The 26,736-nt window shown below is 42.3% G+C and overlaps 2 protein-coding genes across 3 annotated transcripts in view; one reads left to right on the top strand and one right to left on the bottom strand.

The window, feature by feature from the left end:
- Positions 1-271: 271 nt before the first annotated feature.
- Positions 272-11,573, bottom strand: CNIH4 (cornichon family member 4). 2 transcript variants are annotated; one of them, XM_079969363.1, is made up of 5 exons: positions 11,414-11,573; positions 8,694-8,762; positions 5,419-5,531; positions 2,351-2,491; positions 272-456 (listed from the first exon to the last, which is right to left on the bottom strand). In XM_079969363.1, the coding sequence occupies exons 1-5, from the start codon at positions 11,480-11,482 to the stop codon at positions 429-431; spliced, it is 420 nt and encodes a 139-aa protein (XP_079825489.1). In that variant the 5' UTR covers positions 11,483-11,573; the 3' UTR covers positions 272-428. The 2 variants fall into 2 exon arrangements, with proteins under 2 accessions (XP_079825489.1, XP_079825490.1); XM_079969364.1 differs by lacking the exons at positions 8,694-8,762; positions 11,414-11,573 and adding an exon at positions 7,802-7,825.
- Positions 11,574-11,693: 120 nt separating this feature from the next.
- NVL (nuclear VCP like) overlaps positions 11,694-26,736 on the top strand; it is a 45,151-nt gene continuing 30,108 nt past the window's right edge. The window contains exons 1-6 of the mRNA XM_079969210.1: positions 11,694-12,196; positions 12,994-13,067; positions 16,799-16,851; positions 18,506-18,602; positions 19,311-19,359; positions 20,612-20,878. Of these exons, the coding sequence (XP_079825336.1) occupies positions 12,134-12,196; positions 12,994-13,067; positions 16,799-16,851; positions 18,506-18,602; positions 19,311-19,359; positions 20,612-20,878 (603 nt within the window). The 5' untranslated portion in view covers positions 11,694-12,133. The remainder of the gene's footprint in view (positions 12,197-12,993; positions 13,068-16,798; positions 16,852-18,505; positions 18,603-19,310; positions 19,360-20,611; positions 20,879-26,736) is intronic.

Raw genomic sequence — 26,736 nt, 5'->3', positions numbered from 1 at the left:
ACACAAACGAGTGAGGAAGTGAAAGATTTTAAAAATTTTAAAAAGTTAGGTCCAAGGGAAATAAAATTCAGTAAAATACAGGAAGTGATGGTTATGTACTTGTAACAGTGGTAATTCACAAAACAATTCTTGATGGTGACATCCTGGCATTGGTGCCATCATCTGACTCCATTCATTGGCTAGCTGGCATTCTTGAGAAAAATATGAATTGGATATAATAGGAAAATCGACTGAAGAAGGGACAAATCAATGGTTCGAGAAACTCAGTATGTTGGTTTTTTAAATATTTTTTATGTTAAAAAATACAGCAAAAATATTTTTTGTTCAAAGAGGAAAAAATATACTGCATGACGACACTGGTCTAGGTTTACTTGAAAGCTGTGAGTGACAACTCAGAATTTGGCAACTGTAACACTTCGACTTCGACTTCAGTCATTTATCAGCGCCAAGATCATACTGCAGAAAGAAGGAAAACATATTAAAGGTACAATTTTAAATAGATAACCTTACACACACACCCTGCAACTTGCATCTTTATTATGCTAGCAACATTGGCAAAGTTGTTTCCATTTGGTTCATTTGCATAGTCTGGTCTTACTGAATAACTAGGCATTGTGATGCAAACTGGTAGCATATGTGATTGTACAAGGCTAGCCGTTACTACAGCAAGTCTCTTTTAGTCCAGGCTATCCTCAAGTTTAAAGCTGCTTGATAATCAAGGCTTTATAAGGCATGTCTAGTGCTAGACAAATTCCAGAGTTTACAAGGTATGTATTATGCATAGCTGGTGTGGCATGTAGGACTGCGTCTTAAACAGTCCTGTCTTGTCAATAGTTCACCACCCCCAGTTTCAAAAGGATTTAGCTCTTAAGGCTTCAAATAAAGGCAAGGACCACTTTCATCATCGGTTGCAACATCCCCAGGACAGATGGGCCAATGATTTCCATCTCTGGGACTCTCAAAGAAAATCCTTATAACTTAAACCTGTCCAGAAACCCAACCTCACAGCCTGAAATGATCTGTAAGTGAAAGGTGTGAACACCACATAGTGTTACTTCCCATCTATGAGCACATGGCATTTATTCCAAAAACCATTCCACACATGCAGAATAACCACCTTGGAACAGGGCCAATATTCTAGGGCAGGAATGGGACACTTTTGTCATATATATATATATATATATATATATATATATATATATATATGACAACATCAAAATATAGGACAATTTACATATATGGAATCTTCTATATATGGAATCTTCTGAAGGTGCGCCCTGAATGCAGACATTTAAACAGAAACAAGGAACTGCTCAAAAACTGAGCCTGCAGTACTGTATACAGGACAAGATGACAAACACTGTATACTACAGACTTTCAACTTATTAAACACTAATTCCCTCTTTCCAGAGAACTTTGGGAACTGTACTTCTGATGCGGCAGGAAAGAGAGTAGGGATCTCTTAGCAGATAACACCCAGCTAAACTACAATTCCTAGGATGTTTTTGTATAAAGCCACAAGAGTGAAAAGAAATATCCAGCTGGATGAACAAAACATACCGCATCCAAACAGAAAGTGTAAGTTAAGAGTGGACTCACACCTCATTGCACAGTGTGAGTGTCGCCACAAATAAACTTCGCCCACAGAGAGGCTCTCAAAGAAAAAGCCAGCAGTGATGGAAATCTTTGTGATAACCAGTCACTATACAACAAACATGACCAGGTGAATCCATTGATTGATTTGTATAAAAATAAAGAGCTATTAATAGCTAAGGAAGCGCAAAGGAACCATGCCCTTGTTTACTTGCCTTTTTACGCAAGAACCACAAGATCAATTTAAGTTGTGACAACCTCTGCTGTTGCTTTGTGAAGATTATGTGTCAGCAGTAAAATGTGGGGATGTGTTTTCAAAAGCAATGCAAGGTGCCTTTCTGGTTTGTTTTACATTAGATATATCCAGGTCTTGAATCTCTTTCCTGGATGAGCTGTAGTGTGATATCCCAGAGGGTCACGTGATGTGCTGGGTTCCCAGTCTAAACCTAAACCCAGTTACAAACAGTGTCAGTCAGATATTCCCAAATACCCTCACAAAAACACATGAGCATAGGAACATGCAGCAAAACTGAAATGCAACTAGTATTTTTTTTTACAAAAAGAAAGAAATGGGGGTGTGGGGTTTGAGGAGAGAGGAAGAACTAGCATTTGGTCATTATTATGAATAGTGAATGTAGCAGTAAGCTTAAACAGCACAGCAGATAGATGAACCCTATTAAGTTCATAGCTGGTGTGGCAGCAGGTATTTTAAATATGCTGCTGGCCTTCTTTCCAAGTTGTAAGACTTGAGACTCACCTGTAAAGATACATGAAAAAACAAAGGAGATGAAAGCCAAGCTTAATCATGGCTTCCTTCATGTGCGATTTCAGCTGCCCTCGATTATGGATCTCTGTGGGGTCAAATACTCCCATGTTTCCACTAGGAACCATAATGTACCTGAAAAGGATTAAGGAAAAAACGTTGTAATGCCAACAGCACTCCAGCACAGAGGAGACACAATTCAAGCTCAGTGTGCTAATAGAAAGGACCAAAATATATCAAAGCATGAAGAAGGGTCTAGGTAAGCAGAGCGGCGGCAAAATAAGTTTTGAAGCAGATTTTGTAGAAAAAACTGGATTGATGGCTGGTGGAAAAGCAGGGTTTGTCCCAGAGAGAATACGTAATGTGATGGAAGGCAGATAATCAGAGGGCTCAAACAGGAGAGCAAAACGAAAAAGGGACAGAGAACATGGAAACCTGAATACTTGCGGGAGCAGATGGAAGCAGTGCAACTGGAAAGAAGGACGGCATATGGAGACTGAGACTGTGCAAAGGGGGACAGTTGTGGAGAAAGCATTTGCACAATATTAGTTTCAGTAGACAAAGAAATGCTTATATTGTCAACCGTTTCAAAATATGGTACAAATTCATTTTCCGGAGAACCCTGGGAACTCCCCCAATCTGGAAAACTGGAATACTGCAAATGCAGGGTTACATATTTACTTGGAACATGGAGGAATTTAGTTAGGAGCTTAGGAACATGACCAGTTGAAAGCTGTCTCTCCACTGTGTGCGTTGAAACCATGCTATTTAATTTGGACGCTACTTCAGCTACTTGACCCTTGCAAAGAATTGCTCATGCTCAGAACCTACTCATGTGAACAGCATTATCTGAGAGACTTCTGTGAGATCACAGTGTCCCCCTCGGCAATTAGAAAAAACAAAACATGGCAAGTTGTCCTGTTTACAGAGGGAAGGGCTATGATCTTCGTAAATCACCTTGTTTTGACTTCATACTATTCACGGGAGTAGATCCACACAAGCAATTTATGTGTGAGGGAGAGCTGGCTGAAATGTTCTCTGACCCAAATTCTAGACCATACAATGGATCTGCAATCCACTTGTCAATATCAACTGTACAATGCAAGCAGCTTTCTACTGGGAAGGGGGATGGGAAAGGGAACCAAATGAATGCTTACTTTCTTGTGATCAGCACATACAAACCTGCATCAATGTACAAAATAGGTTCACAGACAGTAAAAAAAACCCCAGCTTTGATATGGTAAATGTACTTCAGAAACCACTTTCACATTTAGCTTCTCTCTACTGGAAGCACAGGCAAGTTACTGATTTTGACATCAAAAAGGTCAGTGGTTTTCTTTTAAAGAGAAAGGAATTAACAACCGAGCACCTACAGCAATGCCTACAAGACTTATTTGGATATATTTTATTTTGAGACATGAATAATTGTTTAAATAAGCATAAGTCCACAAAAGCTAATGAAGTTATTTAAAATTCAACAATAAAAGTATGAATACAGCAAAGGAGTAGTTACAGAAAATAAAAATATTGCAGGCAAAGACAGATCAAAAGGCTTGGAAAAACAAAAAGGTCTTGCTCTGGCAGCAAAACAACCATATAGGTGTCAGATGAGTCTCTTTGAGGAAGGCAATTCACAGCCAGGGGGCAACCACTGAAAATGCCCTCTGTCCTGTGGCCACCAACCACACATCATCCAGGGCACTTTTGAGAAGGGCATCTAAGATGATCAAGTGGAAGAAGATCAAAAGCAACACCTGGAATTCTGCTCCAAAACAGCTATGTCAAGGATGGGAAACCTCTTGTCTTCTAGATGCTATGACTACAACTCCTATTGTCCCTGTCCATTGTCTGGGATGACTGGGGCTGCTGGGAGTTTTGAGTCCAATAACAACTCAAGGGCCACAGATTCCCCATCTCCCATCTATTATGTTAATTTCCCTCTAATGTTTCATACACACATAGAAGTCATCAAGAGGAACATGAATGTTTGACCTAATGTGCTAAGTTTTTTGTGTCTTTTTAAAATTTATTTAAGATTTTCTTGGTTTACGAAAGTAAATGCATTGTCTCTTTTCAGGTTGCAGAATCTTTTTCACATTTGAAGTGAGACATTAGTGTTGTGTACAGAATAAAGTTGAGGAAGAAGAGGAGAGGGGGGTAGGGTGGAAATACTTAATGTATGTGTGGGGTTTTTGTGTCAGTGTCACTAGGGTAGGTTCTCTTTCTATTTGTTTATTATATTTCCTTGGTAGCGAGAGGTTAGCAGGGGCAGGGCATGGTTGGTTGTCTTTAGTTGGCGGCAAACAAATCTCACTGCAGCCAACTATGGAAAACCAACCATGTGCTAAATTCACCACAATATTAGAGGAAAAACAGCTGCTCAGGCCTTATAAATAGTTACTCTACCAGCAGTGGTGTCAACTATTATCAGCAGCACTTGGCAGAGCACCACGGCTATTGGAATTAGTGGCTCAGTATGTGCATCACTTAGGACATTATTACATAATGCCAATAATAATGGAAGAACACAAGGGGAAAGCAATTATACAAACCAATAGATTATTTCGCAGTAGATAGTGCCCACAGTAGCAATGATGGGGGAGGTATAGAATTTTATGTAATAGAAAAAATCCCCACCATATATTTTCCTGTAAAATAAACTTTCCATCCATCATGAGGGAGGCAGGCACAAACAACATCAGGGCCTGCTTCAACCCATGGATCTTTTTATTCGGACTGGAATAAAGAAGCTCCAAGATGCAGTTAGTGAGCTTTCCGCGCCCCCCCCCCCTTCAAATGCCCTCAAGGAGAGAAGTCTCATCAGTCCTCAGGAAAAGCAAAACACCTCGACAGATTTAAAAGTTAAGAGAGTAGAGAAAGCAACATTGATGTTCAAGCCATTCCCGCTGAGGATGGTGAATTTCATAAATTGTGGAACAAGACAGACTAAAGGAGGAACAGCATGATGGGCATAAGTCAATAACAGTATTCCACATCTGAAATACATTTTAAATAAGTGGTAACAGCTATAAAGACCCACAAACAACCCCACTGGCCCTTACCTATATATATTCCAGGTTGCTACAGGTAAATTGAGGAGGAAGATGAACCAGTGCAGTGAAATAAGCATTAATACAGTGACAATGGTATGGCCAATCAATTCAGGGATCACCCACTGGAAAAGAGAAATTTTTAGAAAAATAAAAGACTTATACTCTGTGGGAGTGTACAAGCAAATGGGATAAAAGTACACTGTCAACACTATTATCAATCTGCCAAATGATCACAGAACTGGCACAATTCACATGACTCCAAGTACTTAAAAAAACAAAAAACAAAAATGCCACAATGCCATCAAAGTGTCCAAACTTCTTTTCAGGATCTAGCCGTGCACTTCAGAGGCAGCATTGAGAAAAGTACTGCAGACAGAAGCAGTTGGGTCTATTTGGGAACATATCCAAGTCCAGAGTTGTGTGCAGGATTTGTAAAAAAAGTGCATAATTTAGCATTCCAAGGATCTTAATCTTATTTTTTATGTTTCTAAGCCTTCTGGCTGAGCTCAGGCTTCAACACGTAGCCTGTCGCATATCTTCCAACATTTATCCAATGAAAATAGGGATATTCTAAGGAAAAGCCGGAAATTCCAGGATCAGTTCAGAAACTGGGACAGCTTCTGTAAATCTGGGACTCTCCCTGGAAAATAGGGACACTTGGAGGATCTACTGTTGAGATTTCAGAAGCAGAATGGAGAAGTGTGCCCAGGCTCTGAGGCATCTATATCACCTTGCAAGTGCGCACTCTTTTCTTTCTTTCTCTTTCTTTCTTTCTTTCTTTCTTTCTTTCTTTCTTTCTTTCTGTTTCTCTCTCTCTCTCTCCCTCTCACACACACAAAAGCAAACATTGGCATGATTTTTTTCTGCTGAAACCCCTAATTTTGAGCTCAAACAGTAACATTCCACTTGCACTAGCATTACTACTATGTTCCTTTCTACTTACTTATGCACCTGAATGGTCTCCTAGGCTCCCTCTACAGCATGGGTAGGCAAACTAAGGCCCAGGGACCAGATCCGGCCCAATCGCCTTCTAAATCTGGCCTGTGGATGCTCTGGGAATCAGCGTGTTTTTACACAAGTAGAATGTGTGCTTTTATTTAAAATGCATCTCTGGGTTATTTGTGGGGCATAGGAATTCACTCATTATTTTTTTCAAAATCTAGTCCGGCCCCCCACAAGGTCTGAGGGACAGTGGACCGGCCCCCTGCTGAAAAAGTGGACCGGCCCCCTGCTCTACAGGAACAAATTCTAAATGCTTGCCTTTAACTTCAAGACTAAATTTCTAGTGAGGGCTCCACAGATGGAAGAGGACTTTCCAAAAGGGCAGGGCTGCATGTGTTCTGTTCTTAAATTCTTAAGACACAGTAATCCAAACTGTGCCATAAAAAGGATGACGTTGACAACACACATATCTTTGCTATTTGTTAGCAATGGATACTAGTCCTCGGCAAATTGTTGATCCTTTAAAGCCATCGATGGGAAGCTGACTGCAGAACTAATGCAACTTAACAGGAAACAAACTGTAAAGGGAGTGGATTGGAAGAGCAGAGGAGAAACCAGGTGGGTAAGGGGACTGAGCCATGGGATGCAAGCAGTGACAATACTACAAGGGGAGAGCAAGGTGGAAAAACACAGGAATGGGCTAGAGAGGCATACTTTGCAGGAAGCTGCAAATGGCCAGGTCTGGACAAGGAAAAGGAAATGGCCTGCAAAGGACAAGAAGGTAGCAGAATGCAGGTATACAAGATGAGCTATGGAACACAGGAAGCCTTATACTGAGTCAGAGCACTGATCCAACTAGCTCAGTATTGTCAGCATAATACCCTCCAGGTCTTCAGACAGGAGTTGTTCCCAGCCCTTCCTGGAGATGTCAGGGACTGAGTCTGGGACCTTTAGCAAACAAGGCATGTGATTCCCCACCAGAGTCATGGCTCATGCTTTCCCAAAGCCAGGAAACACAAGGAGAAAAATACTGGAGTCATGAGTGTGGTGGAGGAATTTGAGCAACGCAGGTTCTGAGGATCTGGGGAGATCCAAAAGGCCCATTAACTGAACAACCCACATGTTGACACCAGGTCCCAAAGTTAGTTAGTGGGACGGGAAGAGGATTCCTTTTCCCTCACAAAGACAAAATACTATTAGCATAGTGCTGGGGAAATCCCTGCATCAAAAGTACTACCAGAGGAATGCATCTAGATCTAAGTGGGTGAATTTTCAAATAAGCAAAAGGCAGAAAACTATCCACATATGAAGGACTCATCCATTTCTTAGTTATTCCATTGTAAGTCAGAATAGGGATTCAAGATGACCTAAACAGGAGAACTGGGCCCAAATGTAATAATAATAATAATAATAATAATAATAATAATAATAATAATTTTATTATTTATACCCTGCCCATCTGGCTGAGTTTCCCCAGGCACTCTGGGCGGCTTATAGCATATCTAAAAACAAAATAAAAACATCAAACATTAAAAACCTGCCTTCAGATGTCTTTTAAAAGTTTCATAGGGACAAATGTCAGGTTCTACACTTAGGCAGGAAGAATCAGGTGTACAAATATAAGATGGGGGACACCTGTCTTGTAGGTAGTGGTACCTCTGGTTACGAACTTAATTCATTCCAGAGGTCTGTTCTTAATCTGAAACTGTTCTTAACCTGAGGTACCACTTTAGCTAATGGGGCCTCCCGCCACTGGCATGCGATTTCTGTTCTCATCCTGAGGTAAAGTTCTTAATCTGAGGTACTACCTCCGGGTTAGCAGAGTCTGTAACCCAAAGTGTTTGTAACCCGAGGTACCACTTTATAGATGTAAAAAGGATCTAGAGGTCGTTGCAGACCACTAACTGAACGTGAGTCAACAGTGTGATGCAACAACAACAAAAAGCTAATGCTATTCTAGGCTGTATTAGCAGAAGTATAGTGTCCAGATCAAGGGAAGTAACAGTACTATTCTGCCTTGGTCAGACCACACCTGGAATACTGTGTCCAGTTCTGGGCACCACAGTTTAAGTAAGATATTGACAAGCTGGAACACGTGCAAAGGAGGGCAACCAAGATGATCAAAGGTCTGAAAACCAAACCCTATGAGGAATGGTTGACAGTAAAATATATTTGACAGTGGAACGGACTCTATCGGTAGATAACGTTACATAATCCTGATTATTTCTTATTAATAAGATGACCCCCCCCCCACCACTTCTAAATCTAATTCCAGAATTTCATCACTTTAAAAAGAATTTCAGAATCTCATCACTTTAAAAAGAGAAAAGAAAAAAACTTACTTTATTTAGTTTTGAGCAGCAAGATCTAGCATTAATGTAGTCACATTCCAAATCTGATAATGTAATTATCTGAAGGTCAAGATAAGGAATTACTATGATTTTGGAAGCGCTCTACCCTGTGACACAAGAGCCATAAATGCCTTGCACCACTCCTGAGTATTACAACAGAGTTAAACAGTTCATATAAACATCTGACTGCAAGGGATTCTACTAATGTAATAAAGGTTACAGAACAAGCAGAACGTTCACAAGCAAGAGGCTATTTCAGAAGATTCATCGATTAGTAACAGCAGAATTCACAACCCTGCTGTTACGCTGATAGACTTAACAACATCAGTGCACACAGCCAAGCCCCAAGCTACAACATACTCGGCATCCTAGGTAGTGCAAGCCCCAGCATCCACACAACCACCGTGACTGGCCACAGCAATCATAATAGTTATAAGGCAGAAGCAGAGAACCTAAGGTGCCAACCTAAGCGCGCACACCCAAGACTAAGCGCAGGCTTTCCTGGCCATTGTTGCAATTACTGTGTTGGGTCACAGCAGCTTCAGCAATAGCTGAACAGTGGCTTGGCCACAAAGGGTTCCATTTATACCAGGAATCTGCAGGAGCCTGACAGGTTTTCTAAACTGTTTTTATATAAGGAACTGTTTTTTACACTTTTTAAACTATCCTTGTTTCATGGTTTTAACTGTTTTCTTTGTTTTATAATTGTAAATTGTAACCTGCCCTGGAACCATATGATAAATGGCAAGAAAGCAAATTAAATAAAGAAAATAGTTGCATCTTCATTGCAGAGCTATAGATAACACCTCTCTATCAGCTTGGGTTCATTCCTGTTAGTGTACAACTATTTTATATATTGAACATTTACGGCAGAATAGCTGCTGTAACAAAAGCATACAACCACACACTGGTCACATTCATATGCTGCAGGAAACCATGGGATTGTATTCAAATAAGTTTACTTAGAGTAGAACCACTGAGATTAATGGACCCATCTCAGTCATATCAATTTTATTGAGTCTACTCTGAGTAAAACTTAGTTGAATACAACCCATGGTTTCCCTTTATGTGAATGAGCTACAATGAGACTTACACATTCCTCCCTCTCTTCCCTTCCATCCCCTTTTGTGCACTGGAAACTGTTGTTGAAATTCAGAAGCAGAACTTTCAGATCCCCTGCCTGGAGGCACGCAAAGGGAACAGAGGGAAGGGTGAGCTGACAGGAAACTATGGTTTCTTGTCACAAGGCCAGCGTGGCATCACGCTGAACCCATGGCAGATACACCTTCTTTGTGCTGTTACAATAAATTTTTGAGCTAGAAATTTAGACCATACTACAGGTTGTGACCTACAGAAGTAAGAGCTAAGTATGCCACTTAAAACACTGAATTTAACTGAAGCAAGGCATAATTATACTGACATGTTCAGTGCTCCATAATGCCTTACTTATAATGGATGCATGGAAATGAAGCAATTTTAGTTAGGAAATACTAGTCATGTAGTCAACCATGTAGCATAGCAACATCTTCAGCAGCATCAATATATTTAAGAAAAAACTCAGCATATCACACAATTCTTAACTAAAATGCTTGAACATTTTCTTAGAAAATGAGAGATATCTAAATGTTAATCTTAGGAGCAGACACACTTAAGGTACTTTGGCCTTCAGAAAAAATCTGAAGGCTATGTTTAAGGCCTTTGTAACCTAAGAAGTCATAAAACAACCACGGAAGTATTCTTGCAACAGTCTGAATGATAAAACAAAGGGCACATATACCTGGAAGTAAGCTCCCATTCATGAGACTAAATAAGTTCCTATTCATGAAATTTACTTCGAAGTATACACGTCTAGGACTAGGGTGGCAACCCAAGTATAAGCAGGCACCCCAGCAGAACTCTCAAATATCTCATATGAGGCGTACAGCTAAAATGCCATGATAACAATAACAGTTTTCAATATTTTATATATTTGTAAGTTGCGAGTTCTAGGCAAAATTTAACCTATCCATATAAAACAATCCGCAAAAAGCACTGCCTGAGCGCCATACTACAATTTACAGAGTTACAATAAAACAGGGTTTTTACACAGTTAGGAAGACTGCGTGTGCATTTAAATTTCTGCTGGAAATGCTGCCATATTACCTCCATGTCTCCTTGGCCACCACCATGGCTGGTACCATAGCTTAGCAAAACTGGGTGGCTGCCAGGGCCCAGCAGTGGTGCCTTCTAGTCTAGGCTCTCCATGGGCAATGGGCCCAAAGGGGTAAGAGGCCAGCACTAATGTCCCATTTGCCTGGGCCAGGATACCAACCCTGACTGAAGGTGCAAGGGTCCGCAGATTCATTCCTTGTTACCCCTCGTTAGCCAAACCTCCATTTCCTCTCGCCCCAAACACCTGAAGGCAGCGTTTCAAACATTCGCACCCCACTTTTCTTCCCCTTAAACATATTCTCGAGGCCGCTCCCCAAAAGCCCCTCGCTGCCTCCCCACGGTCTCCTTCCCAGGAGCCCCTTCTTTCTTCGTTCTCCCGCAGCAGCACCTTCACGGCTCCCACGGCCGACGGTCACCGACGCTCCCGGCCTCCCAGAGCCCCTTTGCCGCCCCAACGGTCCTTCCCAGCCCGCCCGCCCACAGACCACGGAGGGCTGCCTCGCCCGCTCGAGCCTCCCTCTTCCCAGGCGGCCCGCCCAAAAAGGGAGACCGGAGGATACGAAATAAACGGAGAGGAAGATCAGGGCGCAGCAGTCAATGAGCGAAAAAATGAACACCACCGACTCCATCCCGCCACTGACAGTGCCGCCTCCGGCGCGAGCCCCACCAGCCACCGTATATCGCCACACCCCTCGCGTCCCTTCGCAGCCACCGTACAGCTCCCGCTCCCTGCGGCTTTGCCGCATTGCACGCTGGGAATTGTAGTCCCTATCCGGTCGCTCAATAGCGGTGTGGCAAACGTGAGGTGCTCGAGATTATTATTTTTTTTTTTGGACTGCAACTCCCATCATCCCTGACTGTTGACGACGGTGACTAGGAATGATGGGAATTGGAGTCCAACGACATCAGGCGGGCTGCGTCCCCTCCCCCCACACGACCAAGGGATACGAAATGCTTCCGTAAAGAGAGAGCTGAAGCTAGAAAGTATCATAGGCACCGGGAGTGGAAGGGTTGGAACGGGGGGCTTGAATCAGGAATGAGACCGGAGGGTGACGCCAATTTGGGCCTTCATGAGCCGGGAGGGCGTTAGGCGTCTAAAGCAGTGCCTGCACGGGGATCCCAACCCGCCTCTTGGCTCTGCCTTTCCCTTTCTCGAGGGGGTTGTCGTGCCTCAAGGCGAGGCCGATTTCCGGGGTCTTCAAGGAGTCTGAGGTGGAGGGAGGCGGAGCTCCCGCTTCGTTTGAGGGGCGGAATTCGGCGGCGGCGGTGGCGGAGCTGCCATGCGGATTCGCGGAGGAAGCAGCCCTGCAGGGGATCCTCGGCTGAAGCATCGGATTAAGCAGGTACCGCTTCGTTTCTCTCCCTTGGTCCTTCACTTATGGGGTGGACTCCCCATAAGCTGAGCCGCCTGGGCTTTCTTTTTGCACCCTGGGCAAGGAAAAGCGTGCCTCTGAGCCTACTTAGATTGCTTTTGCCGCACTACGCCAACCCAGCAGCCGTAGCCAGGTCTGGCACATCCAGCACTGGGCGATCAAGTCCGTACGTTTTTGTTCTGCAGGCCAAGTTGATTTTTTGATTTTTTTTTTACCTTGAACTGAATTAATATATAGTTGCGGGATAAATTTAAAACCCCATCCTTACCATCTTCGCTTTAGAAATAAGTCCCAATGTGTCTGGCGGGATTGATTTTGGAGTCATGCAACCTAGATGTGTTTATCATGTCTGCCGAGTTCAGTGGATTTTTAATCACATTTAATCACATCCTCCTCCTATGAAATCAGGGGGCATATTGCTATACCTGCAGTGAAACAGGTAGGCATGTCCTTGTCAGATAGCATAGGATTGGGCTGTTGGTCTTTAGTTTGAGATGGACGAGTTAAATGTTGATGGTAAAATGCCATGCTTTTAGCCCATGGGCTTCCAAATGGTTGAGCTGAGAAGGAGTGAATAGATAAATCCATTGCTTCTCTTCACATATCACAATTCACATTTGTAAAAAGCGGTGCTAGAACCTGTATACAATGAGCAATTGTTTATTTGATGTTTGTCTAAAAACTAAAAAACCACAATTGAATTTCATAAACCTATCACATATGCAAATACTAAAGGTATTTTTATATTAAAAAATTATCAATTACAGTACCTGAAGAGTAACAAATGTGGCAAGTATGTTGACATTGGAGTTTTAGCTGCTGAGCTACAGAAAACATACAGGTAAGATATTGAATTCTTACACTTGCTTGATGATAAACACAAGGACCGGGCTTATACATAACTATAAAGTGTGGTTTAGTATTATGTACATGAGCCTCAGGGACTCACATGCTTCTCCTTTCCCTGCTCCTATTTGCAGTGATGCCAGTGGAGGAGCAGAGAATGGGGATTGGAAGCTTTTGTTTCCATTTTCAAATAACCACAGTAGTTAAGTTTGTCTAATCACCATTTCCCCAGCCTCAGTGTTAGGGAAATAAGCCAACTTCAAGTCATGGCTTATTATCCTGGCTTTTTCTCTAAACCATGGGTAGGCAAACTAAGGCCCGGGGGACAGATCCAGCCCAATCGCCTTCTAAATCCGGCCCGCGGACGGTCCGGGAATCAGTGTGTTTTTACATGAGTAGAATGTGCCCTTTTATTTAAAATACATCTCTGGGTTATATGTGGTGCATAGGAATTTGATCATTCCCCCCCCAAAAAAATATAGTCTGCCCCCCCCCAAGGTCTGAGGGACAGTGGACCAGCCCCCTGCTGAAAAAGTAAGCTGACCCCTGGTCTAAACTATAGTTAACACTAACAATGACGGATTGGATCCTAAAATTCCTAGGCACTCTGATGTGTCCTAATGAATAGCAGAGTCCCAGAAGTGCATATTTGTAGTGAATGTAGTAATAAAACATGCAGAGTTAAAGGTCCATCAGTAAAAGAAAAACTTACTAAAGGCTAATAATAATAATAATAATAATAATAATAAATTTTATTTATACCCCGCCCTCCCCAGCCGAAGCTGGGCTCAGGGCGGCTAACAACAATCAAAATATTCCAACATTCTAAAAACCTTTCATTATAAAAATTAATTAAAATCAAATTGATGGCAACCATTAAGCAAAATTCTGTGCAGATTGCCAGAGGAGGGGGTCAAGCTGCGCCCTGACCAAAGGCCTGGTGGAACAGCTCTGTCTTACAGGCCCTGCGGAAAGATGTCAGGTCCCTCAGGGCCCTAGTCTCTTGTGACAGAGCGTTCCACCAGATTGGAGCCGGGGCCGAGAAAGCCCTGGCTCTAGTTGAGGCCAGCCTAACCTCTCTGTGGCCTGGGATCTTCAGGATGTTTTTATTTGCAGACCGTAAGTTCTTCTGTGGGACATACCAGTAGAGGCGGTCCCGTAGGTATGAGGGTCCTAGGCCGTATAGGGCTTTAAGGTTAAAACCAGAACCTTAAACCTGATCCTGTACTCCACCGGGAGCCAGTGCAGCTGGTATAGTACCGGCTGAATATGATCTCGCAGCGAAGACCCCATAAGGAGTCTCGCCGCGGCATTCTGCACCCGCTGGAGTTTCTGGGTCAGTCTCAAGGGCAGCCCCACGTAGAGCGAGTTACAATAATCCAGTCTGGAGGTGACCGTTACGTGAATCACAGTGGCTAGGTCAGGGCGAGAGAGATAAGGAGCCAACTGCTTAGCTTGGCGGAGATGAAAAAATGCCGCCTTTGTTATAGCTGCAATCTGCGCCTCCATAGAGAGGGAGGTATCGAAGATTACACCCAAACTCTTAACGGATGATGCTGGCACTAATTGCACCCCCGCAAGAGATGGGAGTTGCCCCCTCAATCCCATATCGCCCCGTCCCAGCCAGAGGACCTCTGTCTTTGAAGGATTTAACTTCAACCGGCTCCCACGTAACCATCCAGCCACAGCTTCCAGACATCTGTTCAGTGTGTGTGTGGCCGAGTCAGGATGGCCATCCATCAACAGATAGAGTTGGGTGTCATCGGCATACTGATGGCAACCCAGCCCAAAACTCCGGACAAGCTGGGCGAGGGGGTGCATAAAGATGTTAAAAAGCATCGGGGAGAGAATCGCACCCTGGGGCACTCCACACACCAAGGAGTGGCGTGATGACAATTCCCCCCCCCCAAGCGCCACCCTCTGTCCCCGTCCAGAGAGGAAACGAGTGCAGCCATTGAAGGACTGTGCCCTGGATCCCCACGTCGGCAAGGCAAAAAGGCTTCGTTACCAAAAAAAACTTCAGAGAAAAAACTGCAAACACGTGAGGTACAAACGAAAGTAACAGAGAGAATGACCAGCTCGCTGAGCGCACAAATTTATCTCTCCTGGCTCAGCGTGACCTTGAGATAGTCAAAACAATATTTGCAACAGAAATGAATATTCTAGAATGAACTAGAATCTTCCAGCATTTTCCAGTTTCTGCCATCGAAGACTTTAGCCATGACAAACAATAGTTCCAGATTTGGAAAAATAATTAATTTCCATTAACTGGAAAAATAACAGAAAATGTTCCAGTCACCTTTTCAGGACTGTGCTGGAAGAAGAGAGCTCAGGAATCACCCAGGCTTAGGGCCCATTTACATATCCTCCCTCTGCCAGCAAGTTACTTATGCTCTGCAGCATGGATAACTTATACTGGACATAAATGCTGGATTGGGGTTAAGGAAAATGTGAACCAACCTCTATCTCATAAGGAGAACCTTACACCTGTGCATGGTTCTGTTGAGTCTAAAGGGCCTCCCATGGTAGAACCCATGGCAGACTGAAGAATGATATGTTATTTGATAATAATAATAATAATAATAATAATAATAATAATAATTATTATTATTATTATTATTATTATTATTTATACCCTGCCCTCCCCAGCCAAGGCCGGGCTCAGAGCGGCTTACAAGCAATAATAAAAACAAGTTGAATGAATACAACTTAAAAACAAAATTAAAATACAACATTAAAATATTGAAACATTAAAATATTAAAATGTAGCCTCATCGCAGGAGCAGAAGGAAAGGAAAAAAGAAAGAGAGGGAGGGAATCAAATTGGCTCCAAGCCAAAGGCCAGGCGGAACAACTCTGTCTTACAGGCCCTGCGGAAAGAAATCAGATCCTGCAGGGCCCTGGTCTCATGAGGCAGAGCGTTCCACCAGGCCGGAGCCAGAGTTGAAAAGGCCCTGGCTCTGGTTGAAGCCAATCTAATTTCCTTAGGGTCCGGGACCACTAGGGTGTTGCTATTTATGGACCTTGAGGCTCTCCGTGGGGCATACCGGGAGAGGCAGTCCCATAGGTACGAGGGTCCTAGGCCGTGAAGGGCTTTAAAGGTCAAAAGCAGCACCTTAAATCTGACCCTGTTCTCCACCGGGAGCCAGTGCGGTTTGAAAAGCACTGGGTGAATATGCTCCCATGGCAGAGACCCCGTGAGGAGCCTCGCTGCAGCATTCTGCACCCACTGGAGTTTCTGGTGCAGCTTCAAGGGCAGCCCCGCGTAGAGCAAATTACAGTAGTCAAGCCTGGAGATGACCGTCGCATGGATCACTGTGGCCAGGTCGGGAATGTACAGTTGAGTCACAACTTACGTGGGGGTTATGATCTGGGGTTAGCTTGTAAAGCAAAAATTGTGTATAGTCAAAACACACTCTCCCTGCACCTCCAAACTCTCCTGAGGTAAGTGCAATGGCGGGTGAGATTGCTTATGTTCCCCGCTTCCTTTCCCCTGGCCAAACTGTAAAACTGAATTCATGCAAGTGAATTGCAAGTCAATTGTAATTTGGAAAGCAGGCCACTTTTGTTAAATATTGGTCCCAATATTTCCCTGTGTTTGACCTGAATAACTCAGGATAAGGCTAATTTTCTTCTTATAACGGTTAGATTATGTGTCTTTGCTGGAAATGCAATATGTGCAGAAGAAGGCCTTCACTGAGACTAATGTATAAAATTGATTTCCAGTGCTGATTATGGACGAAGAAAAAGAAATGCCTTTAGAATACAGGTAGAGAAAGGTGAGTCTTTTTTTAATATTGAATTTGAAGTGAAAATTCAGTCCTTGGTAATGGGCTGGATGAGAGCCAAGAAATTGAAGCTCAGTCTAGAGAAGACTGAGACACTGCTGTTGGGTTGTTCCCTAGACTAGATGGATGGGAGGTTGCCCTCTCATGAAGGGGTTACACTTCCTCTGAAGAAGAGGGTACATAGCTTGGGGGTACTTCTAGATCCTTTGCTGTTGCTTGAGGCTCAGGTGACCTCACTGTCCATCAGCTTCAGCTGCACCCATATCTGGACAGGAATAGCTTAACTTCTGTCTAAGGTCCAGTAACCTCTAGGTTATGTTAGAATTCCTGCTCCATGATTGCAGTCATGGGATGTTTGTCTTTCACATGATGGTATATGTTTTGACTCCACAGAGTGGGAAGTGACAGAGACAGGATGTTTGTGTTACTGTGTTCCGTGAAGTGGGACTATTGTCCTTTGTTCTTTTTCCCTTTGCTGTCTGATGCTAGAGAGAGAGAGAGCCATGTTGCAGTGTTTCGTGTGTGTTTATATGTAAATAAAGTAGATTAGCCAAAATGCTGAGTTGCTGAGGTCTGTCACGCAAGATGTGCAAACTCTGCGGATCCCTAAGTGTGCCGGTGTCGGTTGGCATCGGTCGCTGTGATGTTTGGCCTGAAGAAAGCTTTTGAAGCTCCCGAACGATCGACGAGGAGGGAGGGAACATGCCAGTTGGGCATGTGTCTCTGCCAGGGTCCTACTCGAGTGTAAGATGAACTCCTGACAGGTTATACGTAGTGCTGCCTCTGAAGATGAGGTTGGAAACTTCAGCTGGTGCAGAATTCAGTGGCCAGGTTGTTTACCAGGGCAAGACTGTTTGAGCATATGACATTGACCCTGTCCTGACTGTACTGGCTGCTGCTTTGTTTCTGGGCCCAATTCAGAGTGCTGGTTTTGAGATCTAAAATGGCTCAGGACCTCAATACCTCATACACTGCCTTTCCCCATATGAACTGACCCAGATCCTGAGATCATAATCTGAGGATCTTCTTCATATGCCTCCATGAGACACATGGAGGGTGGCAACACAAGAATGTACATTTTCTGTGGTGGCTCTCCATTTGTGGAATGCTCTCCCCAGTGAGGCTCTCCTAGTGCCTTCATGGCATATCTTTAGGTAACAAGAGAAAAGGTTTCTATATAACCAGGTCTTTGGCTGATTCTATGGCCTTTTAAATGTATTTGTGTGGGGGGGGGTTATTGGTTTGTTTTTGTTTTATTATGTATTTTGTTTTCTCATTTTATATTTTTATGTTGTGAACCGTCCTGTGATCTTCATATGAAGAGTGGTATACAAATATAATAAAAAATATAATAAAAAATCATTGCATCAAAGGTAGTTGTGGGTAATCCAAAAGTATCTTAAGGTTCTGCCTGCTCCTCATCAAAATGGATCTAGGCCAGATTCACTGTGATTTGTGGGTCCTAGGTAGATCTAACACTTACTTAGACTATGGTCTTATTCAGGAGCTTTGAATTCATTGAGACTTAATTAAAAGCAAATAGAATTGTGCTGTTCGAAGTGTTTCTTCTTTTTGGTTTCACTATTGCCAAATGAGATTATGGGGTTCTGTGCTTTCATCTATGTTTATTAATTTTCTTCAACAGTTTTTGGGATAATCAACGATGAGCTGAAGTCTGAAGATTTAGCTGCTCTAGAGGATGAACATTTGGCGAAGAAAGCAAGACACAAAAGGGAGGAAGAGTAAGTTGAAAGTACTTAATTCCAAGAGTTAATAACTTTTTATAAAGCCATGGAAATTAATTGGTCCAGGTCAGATGTAACACTGCATGATCTCGGAACCATAGTCGGGCAATTCTCTCCTGCAGAGCAGGTACTAACCCCTCTTTCTGTTTCCAAGCAAAGTATGGGTAGTATTACAAATCATGTAGAAAACAGAATAGGGACGCAGGTGGTGCTGTGGGTTAAACCACAGAGCCTAGGACTTGCCGATCAGAAGGTCAGCGGTTCGAATCCCTGCGATGGGGTGAGCTCCCGTTTCTCAGTCCCTGCTCCTGCCAACCTAGCAGTTTGAAAGCACGTCAAAGTGCAACTAGATAAATAAGTACTGCTCTGGCGGGAAGGTAAAAGGCGTTTCCATGCACTGCTCTGGTTCGCCAGAAGCTTAGTCATGCTGGTCACATGACCCAGAAGCTGTACGCTGGCTCCCTTGGCCAATAAAGCGAGATGAGCGCCGGAACCCCAGAGTCAGTCACGACTGGACCTAATGGTCCAGTCTTTATCTTAGGAAACAGAACGCTGGACTAGATAGACCTTTGGTTTGATCTAGCAGGGCTCCTATGTCAGGGATGATGGCAGTTGTCATCTAACAGCATGTGAAAGGCCCCAGGGGCTCTGTCTTAAATAATAATGTCAAACTTAATTATTAAAACATCCTTTCTTTCTCCTAAGTGATTCAGAAAGCTGCATGGATACTTCGGACACTGACACAGGACTCCCAGTAAGTGTGTCCGTGTTGGACTGTTTTCTGTTTTCTGTTACTATGTGTACTAAGAATAGTTTATAGTTCTGAAACCAAGTGTATGCAGTGGATATAGATGAAAAGCCTTCAATCTGTAGTGGCCAGCCTTTTCTTCAAACCTGCATGAGGTTCAGGTAGGTAGCCGTGTATCTGAAGAAGTGTGCATGCACACGAAAGCGTATACCAAGAACAAACTTAGTTGATCTCTAAGGTGCTGCTGGACAATTTTTATATATATTTCAACTACGTGAGATGGACAGCGCCACTCCTAGTACAGTGCATAATCATATATACGTAGCTCCTGCCATCTAGTGGCTTGGGCCAGTTTGCCTCTTATCTATTGAAGCAGGAGACCTGGTTTTGCCATAATCCAAACAATAACGCTCCTGTCAATGTGTGCCACATACTGCTGCTTGTGTGACTTGTGACACTCACATTGCAAATTGATGTTGGAAAAGGTGTGCGAAAGCAACCCTTAAAGAGAAAGGCATCACAGAGAGCCAGAAAAATACTAATCCAGAACATTAGAAATATATGAATTAGAGAAGTGTTATAATGGACTTCCTGAGTGATAAAACTAGGGTAGGATGTCTGAGAGGGTGATTGCAGGAAATATCCTACAGAAGGAGGAAAAGCTGGATACTATTTACAGCTAGAAATTTTCTGAAGTGCAGATGTCAGATTTTTTGAATAATTATATATAATTGGCAGATAGAGAAGCGGACCTTTTTCTGTTTCTTATTATTTTTATTATTTTCTTCTTGCCTTTCTTTTTCTTCTTTCTAGACTTTCTTTTTCTCCTTATTCTTTCTCTTCTATTTTTTCTTTGTTAAGATATTTAATGTTTTAGTTTGGGGGGAGATATTTGATAATGTTCTGTGTTTTTCTTTATGTTCTAATAAAATTTATTTTTAAAAAAGGTGGGTGAAAGTCAACTACATATGTGCTTGTCCCAAGTCTGCCTTCACCTGGGCAGAAATAAGAAGTGCACGTGTGACTAAAATGTATAAGTGTTATTTGTTAAGTCAGTTACTTGCTAGGGAACTCTTGCCTACCTGTATAGGCAAGAAGGCAAGGGGTTGGTTACAGATCTGGTATATTTATAATGCACCATTCAGTATTTTATGCATAATGCATTCTGTAGCTAAGCACACTAGGAAAAATAACTATGGTTTAAAAAAAATCATAACCTTCCATTGATTATTTTATAAATATATATTATATTTTTCAGCCCTCAAATCACATGAACTCATCTTTGTTGACCTTATACCGGAAAGGAAATCCAGATTCTCTTCCAGCATCTCCCAAGAGTTCGCAGACAATGTCCAGCACTCCTTCACAGAAGCCTGGATCGAATAAGCTTCCCACTCAAGCACCATCAGATACTAGGATCTCAGAAGGTGGATGGTTTATTGATAAAACCCCAGACAGGAAAGAGGAAAACTTTTTTATCGACCTTTGTGCAGAAGAAAGTGATGGTTCTAAACAGATGGTTGAGGTAATGTCTTGACATTAGTGAGAATTTCTTCCATCTTTCCTGTCCCATCACGAAAACTTAGGGTCAATAACAATAAAGCATACATTAAAAAGTACTATAAAAATAGTTTTAGGAAGCAACATTATTGTAGAAACTAAAACTCCTAAACTAGTATCACCTTCGCCAGCTAAAGGCAGTTCTTTTTTTTTAAAAAAATAATATTTATTCAAATTTTAAAAATTACAAAGAGAAAATTAGAAAGAACAAAAAAAGGAAAATACAAAAATACAAAAGTACAATACAAAAATACAAACAATTCAAAAAGAGGAAAAAAACAGCTCAAACTTTTACATTCTTTCCTTTGCTTTCCTTTGCTTATTTCCTTGACCTCCTCACGCCTCCCTTTTTTGTATTCTAGTTCAATTAGATATTTCAGCAAATCCTTTCTAGCTTTGTTTTTATCCTAATTATTTATCTTAATATACTGTAATTTTACATTCTCGTCTTTCTCCAATTAAAAAATCAATTTTTACCTAATACTTTATATCATTTCTGCTAAGACCACATTACTTCATTCCAACATCCTTCTAACATTCCTTAATTTTGCAATATTTCTGTAAATAAACTTTAATTTTTTTCCAATCTTCTTCCACTAACTCTTCCCCTTGGTCTCGGATTCTGCCAGTCATTTCCGCCAGTTCCATATAGTCCATCACTTTCATCTGCCATTCTTCCCGGGTGGGTAAATCTTGCGTCTTCCAATACTTTGCGATAAGTATTCTTGTTGCTGTTGTTGCATACATAAAAAAAGTTCTATCCTTCTTTGGCACCAATTGGCCGACCATGCCCAGGAGAAAGGCCTCTGGTTTCTTCAGAAAGGTATATTTAAATACCTTTTTCATTTCATTATAGATCATCTCCCAGAAGGTCTTAATCCTTGGGCACATCCACCAAAGGTGAAAGAATGTACCATCAGTCTCTTTACATTTCCAACATTTATTATCGAGCAAATGATAGATTTTTGCAAGCTTGACTGGTGTTATGTACCACCTGTATATCATTTTCATTATATTCTCTCTTAAGGCATTACATGCCGTGAACTTGATACCTGTGGTCCATAACTGTTCCCAGTCAGCTATCATAAAGTTATGTCCAACATCTTGTGCCCATTTTATCATAGCAGATTTCACCATTTCATCTTGAGTATTCCATTTCAACAGCAAGTTATACATTCTTGACAAGTTCTTAGTTTTAGGATCTAACAATTCTGTTTCCAATTTTGATTTCTCCACCTGAAAACCAATTTTATCCAAATTATAAGCCTCCATTATTTGATAATAATGAAGCCAATCTTGTACTTTGTTTTTTAGTTTTTCAAAACTCTGCAGCTTTAATCTGTCACCTTCTTGTTCCAATATTTCCCAATATTTCGGCCAATTGGCCTCCATATTGAGCTTTTTCAGAGCCTTTGCTTCCATTGGTGACAACCACCTTGGAGTTTTGTTTTCAAGCAAATCCTTATATCTTATCAGACATTAAACAGTGCTTTTCTTACAATATGGTTTTTAAACGCTTTGTGTGCTTTGGCCTTTTCATACCACAAATATGCATGCCAACCAAATACATTATTAAACCCTTCCAAATCCAATACATCAGTGTTTTCAAGAAGTAGCCATTCCTTCAGCCAACAAAATGCGGCTGACTCAAAATAAAGCTTAAGGTCTGGCAGGGCAAATCCACCTCTTTCTTTAACATCAGTTAGTATTTTAAATTTTATTCGGGGCTTCTTGCCCTGCCAGACAAATCTAGAAATATATTTCTGCCACTTCTTGAAACATTCCATTTTGTCCAAAATTTGCAATGTTTGAAACAAAAACAACATCCTTGGCAATACATTCATTTTTATCGCAGCAATTCGGCCTAGCAATGATAACTTCAAATTTGTCCATATTTCTAAATCCTTTTTCACTTCCGTCCAATATTTTTCATAATTATCTTTAAATAAGTTCACATTCTTAGCAGTCATATTAACCCCTAGGTATTTCACTTTCTTAGCCAATGTTAATCCTGTCTCTTTCTGAAACCTCTCTCTCTCAATCGCTGTTAGATTTTTCTCTAAAACCTAAGTTTTCAACTTATTCAACTTAAAACCTGCTACCTGACCAAATTCTTGAATCAATTCCAGTACTCTTTTAGTACTAGATTCTGACTCCTGTAATATCAATACCAAATCATCAGCAAATGCTTTCAATTTGTACTGTTTAGCTCCGACTTGTATACCTTAACCAATTGGTCCTTTCTAATCATGTTTATATATGATTAGACTTATATATATGATTAGATTATATATGATTATAGGACACGGGTGGCGCTGTGGGTAAAACCTCAGCACCTAGGACTTGCTGATCGCATGGTCGGCGGTTCGAATCCCTGCGGCGGGGTGCACTCCTGTCGTTCGGTCCCAGCGCCTGCCAACCTAGCAGTTCGAAAGCACCTCCGGGTGCAAGTAGATAGATAGGGACCGCTTACCAGCGGGAAGGTAAATGGCGTTCCGTGTGCTGCGCTGGCTCGCCAGATGCAGCTTGTCACACTGGCCATGTGACCCGGAAGTGTCTGCGGACAGCGCTGGCTCCCGGCCTATAGAGTGAGATGAGCGCACAACCCTAGAGTCTGGCAAGACTGGCCCGAACGAGCAGGGGTACCTTTACCTTTAATCATGTTTAGCAAAACCTCCAGGACCAATATAAAAAGCAATGGAGAGATTGGGCACCCCTGTCGTGTTCCTTTCTCAATCTTAAACTCTTCTGTGACTACATTGTTCACAATTAATTACCGTATTTTTCGCTCTATAACACGCATCTGACCATAACACACACATAGTTTTTAGAGGAGGAAAACAAGAAAAAAATATTCTGAACGAAACAGTGGGTGCATGATTTTTATGGTTCATGCTGTGGCCACAGACATGTGATCTGATGGTGAGTTTGGGGTAGCCCAATGCAAAAATCCTGAGGATCCATGTGGATCCGTGCTTTGTAACCACATTTTAAGTGGGGAGGGAAGGAAAAGCACTCAAGGGACAAGGAGCACGCGTGGAGAAGGAGCTTTTCGGCGAGCTGAGCGGGGAGGAGGGAGGGAAAGAGCACTGTTGCTTTAAAGGTATACTTAAGGTACTTGCCCTGTGCCTGGGTTTTTTCCCATTTAACAGTTTGCAGCCTTTTCCTTCTGCTCCTTGTTTTGAGGCAGAATAGATTTGAGCAAGTGAGGAGGACTTGGATTGCAGGGGATTCACCATTAGCTGTGTAAAAGCGCTCCTCCTTGTAGCCTGAGTGATAAGCAGCCACCAGCAGCAATAGAATGGAGCACAAAAAAGTGGTAGGGGCACTAGGACCCAGACAATGCTCGAATCTATCCTGCCTGAAAACAAGCTGCTCCCTCCCAGCGGAAGTTTTCCCCTCTCCCTCATCCCCAGCCTTTTTTTTTTAACTTCCTGGTTTTCACTGCGTGGCTCAGAGCTCGAGGTTGGTTTTATTTTGCTGCTGGTTGCTTAAATTTTATCTTTCCTGCCGTCCCTCTGCAGCCTCATTGCTCTGTTTAAAGAGCGCACGGACCTTTGCTAGCGTCTGTCCCTCCTCCCGTGTAAGCGGCTGCTGCCCGCTTTGCTGCCATGGCTCTCCTTCCCTCCCTCCGCTCCAGGTCACTTTAAAGCAAGCAAAGCGAGAGCCTCGTAGAGTGTGTAAGCGGCTCCCGCTTTGCTTGACTGACGGCAGCCATGGCTCCGATCCGTGCATTCGCTCCTTAACACGCACAGGCATTTTCCCTTACTTTCTAGGAGCAAAAAAGCGCGTGTTTTGGAGCGAAAACTACGGTAAGCTTTTTGTTCTGAATAAATTGCACCTATACCGTTTTCAAAACCTTGGCCTACCCCCATTCCCTGTAAATTTTTCTTCATGAAACTCCAAGAAATATTGTCAAAGGCTTTCTCCACGTCCACAAATATCAAAACTGCTTTGGTGTTGATCTTCACTTGTAATTTTTCTAAAATGTTAATTATATTCCTCGTATTGTCAGACAAGTGTCTCCCCAGGAGAAAGCCCGCTTGATCTTTATGGATAAAGGCAGTTCTAATGTTGTTGTTGTTTTTAGCCCATTTCAGATGTTTTCAAAAACACATAGGAATGAAAAATTATTTTACAGTTCAGTGGCTCTTGGAGATCAGTGAACATGCTCAGTCATTGGTTTATTTTTAAAATAATGTTCTGTATTTCTGCATACCGCAAGATTCATCTGAGAGAGGGGATTTTTCCCATTTTGTTTCTCAGTGGCCTGGTTTTGGTTCCATTTGTTTTCTCCTGAGTGTGCAGTGAGAGGGAATATCATCACCGAAACTGAGACCATTTACACATCTTGTTGCATTGTATGATGATGATGCATAGCTTTGAGTAACAAGTTCCTTGTTATGTTTTGTCATAGTGTTGGCACAAGCCCTGTTCTTTGTTTTCAGCCTTGCCTTAGTATATGGCTGGTTGCACATCTAGAAAACATCATTGTTTAACTTTTGACACACTTTCAGACTTTCTTGGCCTTAATCCCTCTGTTGGCACATGTAAAATGCACCCCAAGGCTAAGGGGACGACGGCACCATATAACTTTTTTTGTGTCTGCTTCCCACAACTCGCATGTTCCAGGTAGTCCTCAGCCTAGATGAGATGTGAATGGTCCTATGGTGTTTCAGGGTCCCTCTTCCTTAATCCAATGGAAAATCAGTGTTTTTATTCTTACAGCTCTTCTGCTCAATTCTCATCCTATTTGAATGAGAGAATTAATAAAAACAAAAAAACAAAAAAACCCCAACCATGCACATCAGGTTCTGGGGAGTCAACGGGCTTTTTGCAAAATGTTGTTTAAGGTTATTAGTTGCTCATTATCTACAGCTGCTTAGCCCAGAACCTGTTCTTCTCATGTTGCATGAGAAAGCAGCACATAATGTGTAAAACAATATGTTGTCTATTTTATGACAAATCATAACGTTATCGGGGTCAATAGGACCACACAGGTTTCCAGAAACCCTTATCTAGCTAGCATTGTTTAAACATCCCCCCCCCCTTAGAGCCTTCCTTGTGACTCACTAAGACTGGGTTTGTCTAATCACATCATTTTGTGTAAATCTTTCTAATCTAGTCACTGACACCCCAACTGTTTACAGACAATCAGTAGCCTCACTTTAGCAGGTGGCCAGACTTAAGGGCAGCTCTCAGGGCCTTTCAGTGACTCACCTCACGAGTTACTAGGACTCACAAGTTCCTTGAGCTTGTGACTTTGAGCCTGCAAGACAAGTACGCTTAAATGACCGTGACTTGGCTTTCCCCCCTGCAAGGATAAGCTTATACACTCTCAACATACCAGCCAAACCCACAAGGTATGGCATAACAGTTTGGCTGTGCTGCGATTCCAAAGAAGAGAGAGAAACAGAGAGAGAAAGGGATAGAAAGAGAGAGGAAGGGAAGGAAGCTTCCCAACATCTAAGCCAAACAGAGAGCTGGTAAGTTAGTCATCACTTTGCCACCCACCGGGAAATAGCTAATAAAAGATTGACTGCAGTTGGCATGTTATAAAACAAACCAGAAATGCCTTGCTCACAAATCCAGAACGACCGGAGGCAGTTTTTATAGTTTTTAAGAATGTTTGGCACTTGAAATGAAGTAGATCAAGCAAATCAAGAGAAAGGGAAGGTTTGTGCAACCTGTAAGCAGGATTTGAGCCCAAGAGCACCCCTGTCCTGTAGTTCAGCAACTGGTCTTCAGAAGCATTACTGCTTCCAACTGTGGAGGCAGAACATCGCCATCAGGGCCAATAGCCTTTCATAGCCCTCTTCTCCC

This window comes from Podarcis cretensis (assembly GCF_951804945.1).
Source record: "Podarcis cretensis genome assembly, chromosome: 3".
Classification (NCBI taxonomy): Eukaryota; Metazoa; Chordata; class Lepidosauria; order Squamata; family Lacertidae; genus Podarcis; species Podarcis cretensis.
The sequence above is the reverse complement of the archived record's forward strand: the minus strand, read 5'-3'. Positions and strand labels throughout refer to the sequence as shown.

Coding starts and splice junctions, on each gene's coding strand:
- CNIH4 (XM_079969363.1), bottom strand. CDS start 11,482: ATGGAGTCGGTGGTGTTCATTTTTTCGCTCATTGACTGCTGCGCCCTG. Junction 5,532..8,693: donor GCTGCTCAAAACTAAATAAA/GTAAGTTTTTTT, acceptor TCTCTTTTCCAG/TGGGTGATCCCTGAATTGAT. Junction 2,492..5,418: donor GCAACCTGGAATATATATAG/GTAAGGGCCAGT, acceptor AATCCTTTTCAG/GTACATTATGGTTCCTAGTG.